This window comes from Mus caroli, unplaced genomic scaffold (assembly GCF_978045245.1).
Source record: "Mus caroli unplaced genomic scaffold, Mus_caroli_1 scaffold_6, whole genome shotgun sequence".
NCBI classification, from domain to species: domain Eukaryota; kingdom Metazoa; phylum Chordata; class Mammalia; order Rodentia; family Muridae; genus Mus; species Mus caroli.
Window position 1 is genome coordinate 23,552,139 of NW_028227261.1, and position 5,824 is coordinate 23,557,962.

At 54.9% G+C, this 5,824-nt stretch overlaps 1 protein-coding gene across 1 annotated transcript; it reads left to right on the forward strand.

Moving 5' to 3' along the window:
* Positions 1-1,781: 1,781 nt before the first annotated feature.
* Positions 1,782-4,749, forward strand: Fam110d (family with sequence similarity 110 member D). Its single transcript, XM_021161617.3, has 2 exons — positions 1,782-1,860; positions 3,627-4,749. Exon 2 carries the CDS (start codon positions 3,720-3,722, stop codon positions 4,536-4,538), a length of 819 nt encoding a protein of 272 aa, XP_021017276.1. The 5' UTR covers positions 1,782-1,860; positions 3,627-3,719; the 3' UTR covers positions 4,539-4,749.
* Positions 4,750-5,824: the final 1,075 nt, after the last annotated feature.

A 5,824-nucleotide genomic window follows, 5' to 3' on the forward strand; every position in this document is an offset into this window, starting at 1 on the left:
CCGCCTTTGGCATATACTTATTTTTTAATAAGTCACCTGTCAGGCTGACGATATAACTCAGTTGGTGGAGGCCTTGCTTCACATCCACAGGGCCAGGGTTCCACCCACTGCATCACGCATGGTGGCTAATGCCTCTAAGTCCTGTGCTCTGAAGGTGTGTGTGTGTGGGAGGCGGGCAGGATAGGAGCATGAGAAGTTCAAGGCTAGCCTGTGCTACTTGAAACCCTGCCTCAAAACAAAACAAAAGTTAGCTATTATTATTCCTCCTCGTGGGAATTTGGATAAATCATTTCCCAGTGTGGACCGCCTATCTCTTCAGCTCTAAGTGGGAAAAACAATAAAACCTAATCCCCAAAGATTGTCCGGGAGATGGATTGTGACAGAGAACGTGAGAGCATTTGGTAAGACACTGCGACAACTCAGTTTTGTTATGGAAATAAAGGATGCAAACCCTCGGTCTTTACAGGGACCCTCAGGAGGTCAGGGGCTTGGGGTCCAGGGCCAAGGACTGACCTTTGAACTCTGGGTGGCGGACAGTTCACCTGTCCACAGGAGTGCTGTGTATAGGGCTTTTTCATAGAAACAGGGTCAGGGCACTCTGGCAGGCTCCTCAGGTAGGAAGCCAGACACTCTCTTCTCTTCTTTCCTCTCCTCCATGCTAGCTCCATTTGCCTCAAGACAGATTGTGTGCCCCAGGGTCTTCACATCCCATTCCGGTCCAGGCATGGTAATAGCATCCCCCTCCCCCCTACTCAGGGTATGAGCTTTGGGGTCTTTGACTCTTGATCTTGCCAGACAGGCAGTGGGGGCGGAGGAGAGAGGGGATTTGGAGGGTCTGCGCAAGTCCCTCCTACTTTACTAATTTCCTTCCTCATTAAGTGGGGTTACTGTCCCTGCTGAGTCCTATCTAGGTTCCACGGGAGGGGGCTCCAAAGAGATCAGAGAGCATAGATGCAAATGTGCCTTGCAAACATTACAAGTGTTAAAAGGGAGGGAGAGGGTTTATGCTAAGTGGTGGGGCTGGTAGGGGGTGGGCCCAACTGGGAGAAAGGCTAGGACCAGAGCCCAGTGTGGGCCTTTGAACTCTGGGTGCTAGGTCGTTCACCTGCTGAGAGGGGTGGGGCTCCTTTACGAAAAGGGCTTCCCCTGGAGATAAATGATGTCAGAGAAGAGTAGGTTAGAGCTTTAGTAGTCCCCAAGTAGGCGGCCGAAGGATAGATAGAGGCTTAACCCTGGAAGATCTCTTCCATCACCCCCTTCCCGCTAACTCTGTGTGCCACCTCTAAGGCTGTACCCCGGAGTTCTTGCTTAACCCTCACATTCCCTGCACACCTGCAACACACTGTACCCACCCACCCTTAGGGTGCAGATACTAGGGCTCCCCTCTAGGAAGAGCAGGCTTCCCACAATAAAACAGGCCTAAACCTGCCAGGGGGGGCGGCGTAAAAAGCAAACCACATAGCACCCATTTCTGCCCTTTGTCCTACCTCGGGGCATGGGCACTTCAGAGGGGTCTTGTTTGTTTGGGGTTTTGTCTCTTCAGCCCAAGTTTACAGTAACTCCATGACAACCATTGAACAGGGCAGAGACTATTTATCTAACCATCTGTAAAGTTGCAGGAACACGGCTCAAGGGTCCTATCAGCACTAATGTAAGTCAGGTCAGGAAGGAGTTAATTGAGATTGAGCTCTGGGTCAGCAAGAGTTAACCTAGGGGGTGGAGGCTCTCCGCTTTTCCTGTGGAGAGGAAGGCTAGGCTGCTACCAAAGTGACTCCCTCGTACCCGTCCCCGCGTTCCTTCTGCCTTCAGTCTGGGCGTACCCAGGGACCATTGGAACTCAGCATCTCCACCCGACAACGAGTGAGTGTATTCAGAGCCCAACGCTGGGTGGGAGGGCCACTTGCGATGCATGGGAAGGAGACTGGTGCCGAGCTACTGAACCTAGAAGCACCAGTGTTCAGAGCCGAAGCTGGAGTGGACAGAGTTGGAATTTACTAACTCTAGGGCTGGGAGAGTTTAGGCAGTGGAGCAGAGAGAACAAGACTGGCTACCAGTCTAGGATGGGCTGTCTGTGGTCAAACATCAAAGCCAGCCCTGAAAACAGGGAACAGGCAGGGGACGGTAGACTATTTCGGTCCTTGTGTTTAGGGACTTTTTATAGCCTCTCTGCTCAAGGCTAAAGAGAGAAGGAGAGGACAGAGGCCATCCTTGAGGTCAGACAAGCTCAGTGCCCTCCCGGGACCTTGGAATCTGACCCATTGCCTAGTATAGTCCCCGAGAGAATAGAGCGGGGCACAGGGAGACCGTTATTGCTGCCTAGGTTTCAACCATTCACACTCTAGTCAGGTTTACCACCTACTGGAGGGCCATGCTGAGTAGCGGTTATGGAACATGTAACTGCTTGGGCTGGGGCCACAGTTGGCAGGGTCTCTGCTCTAAGGCCTCTGTGAAGTGTGGAGGACACCCCTTCTTCACACACCCTTGCCTAGTCTGTTCCTTTGTCACCTTCAGATCCAAGGTTCCCTCAGTCCCCAGAACCAGTAAGTCCCTCTCAGCTGTGTGGGAACGGGAAATCGGAGGGCAGGGGTGGGTGTGTTAAACCATGTGGGTGGCCCATTCTGTTAGTGGACAAGGAAACTGTCAGCTCTTGATTTACCTTCCCTCCTGCCCTTTTCCGCAGCACAAGGGGGGTGAAGGAGAAAGGCCAGAGGTCTTTGGATGTGAAGGGGATAGGGACCCCGAGGGCCAATTTCTGGTGTGCAAGTTATTCAGAAGAATTGGTGGAGGGAACGGATAAGTGAGACTAGGGGTTCCTGCCCAGTTTTAGAACAACAAGATCAGAAACCAAACCCCAGAGGGAAACATTCTGATAGACCGGCAGGGAGTTCAAGCTGATCTAGATCTGCACAGTAAGGCAAGAAATCTGGGTTTCAAGGTGGCACCCTAACTCTCAAAGGGATCCGTTTAAACCCTTTCCTTTCCAGGCCATTGTCCTGGCCTCTGAAATGGAAGTGTTGTTGGATGGAATGGTGTTTACAGTTAGGCTTTCTGGGACTCCCCTTGGCAGGGGCATAGAGTGGCTGGCAGTCGCAGATTGATATGGCCCGGGGACCACCTCCCGCTCCTTCCTGAATAGCCCTGTTGGGCCTGGGCAAGGAAGCTGGCAGCAGCTCCTAGAGGCTTCTACCCTATGGTTATGTCCCTGACCTCGGTGCTTGGGGGCGGGAAGGGTGGGTCAGCTGCAGTCAGCCTGTGGCTGGGGAGCCTCCTTGTCTTGGGTTTGAAGCTACACTGTTGGGAAGAGGTATTTTTTCCGGTTAAGGCCGATTTCGGGAATTGGGCTAGGACCCCGCCTGATTTTCCTTTCCAAGTGTCCTGCTTGCTTGTCTTGTGGACATGGTTCAGAGGCCAGGTCGGGATGTTCTCAAAGGAGCATAGTTGCCCCCTCCCCAAGAACCACCCAATGCTATAAAGGATCGGGAGGGAGGTTCTCTCTTCTGCTCCTTGGGCATGGCACCAGTTGGTGGGGGAGGGGTAACTGGCTGGTCCTCTACCCAGGAATGCCTGCGGGAAAGGAACAGGAACAGCCTACTCCTCTCTTCCAGACAATTCCTCTCTCCCCACAGGCGCCAGGAACTCCAGAGAATTGCTCGCTGCTCCTCAGCTACCTGTGCGTCCTTAACTGTGTATGGAGCCCTGACCTGGCCAGCTCCGTTAAGATGCTGCTGTCCTCACCCACTACACCTTCGAGGGGACGAACCCCCAGCGCCGTGGAGAGGCTGGAGGCCGACAAAGCCAAGTACGTCAAGACGCACCAGGTGATTGTACGTCGTCAGGAGCCAGCTCTGCGCGGGGGACCAGGACCGCTGACACCACACCCCTGCAATGAGTTGGGGGCCTCTGCATCGCCCAGAACGCCTGGGCCTGCCCGCCGGGGTAGCGGCAGGCGACAGCCAAGACCTGACTCCCTTATCTTTTACCGCCAGAAGAGGGACTGCAAGGCTTCGGTGAACAAAGAGAACGCCAAGGGCCAGGGGCTAGTACGACGCCTTTTCCTGGGTGCCACCCGGGACGCTGCCCCGAGCAGCCCGGCACCTACAGAGAAACCTGGGGCTCCCGCGGGGTGGGCTGGGTCCCCGGATACACCGGAGGCGACAGGAAAGCGCGCAGTGTGTCCCACGTGCTCGCTGCCACTGTCGGAGAAGGAGCGATTCTTCAACTACTGCGGCTTGGAGCGCGCGCTGGTGGAGGTGCTGGGCGCCGAGCGCTTCTCTCCGCAGAGCTGGGGCGCAGAGCACAGCCCTCAGATTGCAACGTCGCCGCCGCCCGGCTCCGGGGACACCAGCGATTGGACATCCAGCGACAGGGACGCGGGTAGCCCGGACTGTGCCGCCGGCGGCGGCGGCGGCTCGGAGGCGGCGGGGTCGGCGCGGGACGGACGCCCCACGGTGTCGGTGGTGGAACGCAACGCGCGCGTCATCCAGTGGTTGTACGGCTGCCAGCGCGCACGCGCACCGCCGCGCGAGTCTGAGGTGTGACCACCACCAGACGGGAAGACGGTTCCCGGAGAGGTAGCCCCGTCCGTGAACAAATCCTTTCCCTGGATCTCGGGTTCCCAGATCTGCACGCTGAGCAGGCGGGACCACAGACAGGGGCCAGGCGAGGACTGTGGAAACGGGTAAAGTGGCCACGTGGCCTCTCTAGATGCTAAATGTGAGCAGTGATGGACTTGGGGTGAGAGATGAACGAACTACTGAATAAAGCTAAAATGTTATTTAATAAAAGGACCATGAGTTTGGCTTAACGGGCAGATGTTGAGGGAAAAGGGGAACTGGTTTGCGTGGCTGAGTGCGTGGGTTTTGAGCGTGGGTCCCAGGCTGTGTGTGTGAGCTTGGCAAAGCGGGGGCCTTTGACGGTTATTAAAGGAGGTAGAGAGCAGCGTTCAAGGAGGAGCTGTAATGCGTGTGGCAAATGTGCCTGGAATATAGAAAGTGCTCAATATACGGTAGCATTGCTTAAATTACCCAGAATTCCCAGAGTTTCGCACCCCAGCCCCGCCCTCCCAGAGTCCCTAGATAAGAAAGGCCTAGACTTGGAGGATCTGTGATGGAAATCACTAAAACTGGGGCACCTTTAGGTCAGGGTTCGGAACCTCCTGCCACTACTGTCTGTTTGTGCCAGTTCAGCCTCACCCTGTTAGCAACCGCTGTGGTTGAACCACTGGGGGCTGAACACAGGACTTCATGCTGATGGAAGCCCTCCACCAACCAAGCTATATGCCCAGCAGGGTTTCTTTTCCCCGGCGACACAAAGTCGCGGGTTTTCCTCACAGATTCCGGTCAAAGCCTTTGTTCAAGATTATCCTCCCTCAGCTCTGATTTCCTTCCCCAACTCTGCATTCTTATCCAGGAAACTGTCCCCAAATCCCCCATGTCCCCTGAGCTCCCACGGGTTTTGCGCCTCAACAAAACTTTGTATGGGATCCGCTGGTAGAGAGCTATCTTGTTAGTCCAGCATTTTCGTGCATTTCGTTTTCGCGTATGCTGTTGGGCAACCAGCAGGGTTTGCTGAATGAAATGAAGCTGGACAGGGACGTGGAGTCTGTCCTCGAGGGCTTTCTGCAAAGTCTCACCTTAAATCCTGTCAACTGGAGCGCCTTGGCACAAAGAACACTCTTCTTGGCTAAAGAACCCTTTAGCCAGACGCCCCCACCCACCCACGAGGTCGCCCACCTAAAAGTAGCTTTTCCTGATGTCTGAAAAAAATTACGCAGTTACACTGAGTGTCAATCCAGACGATTTTATGAGAGGTAGGGAAGAAGGGG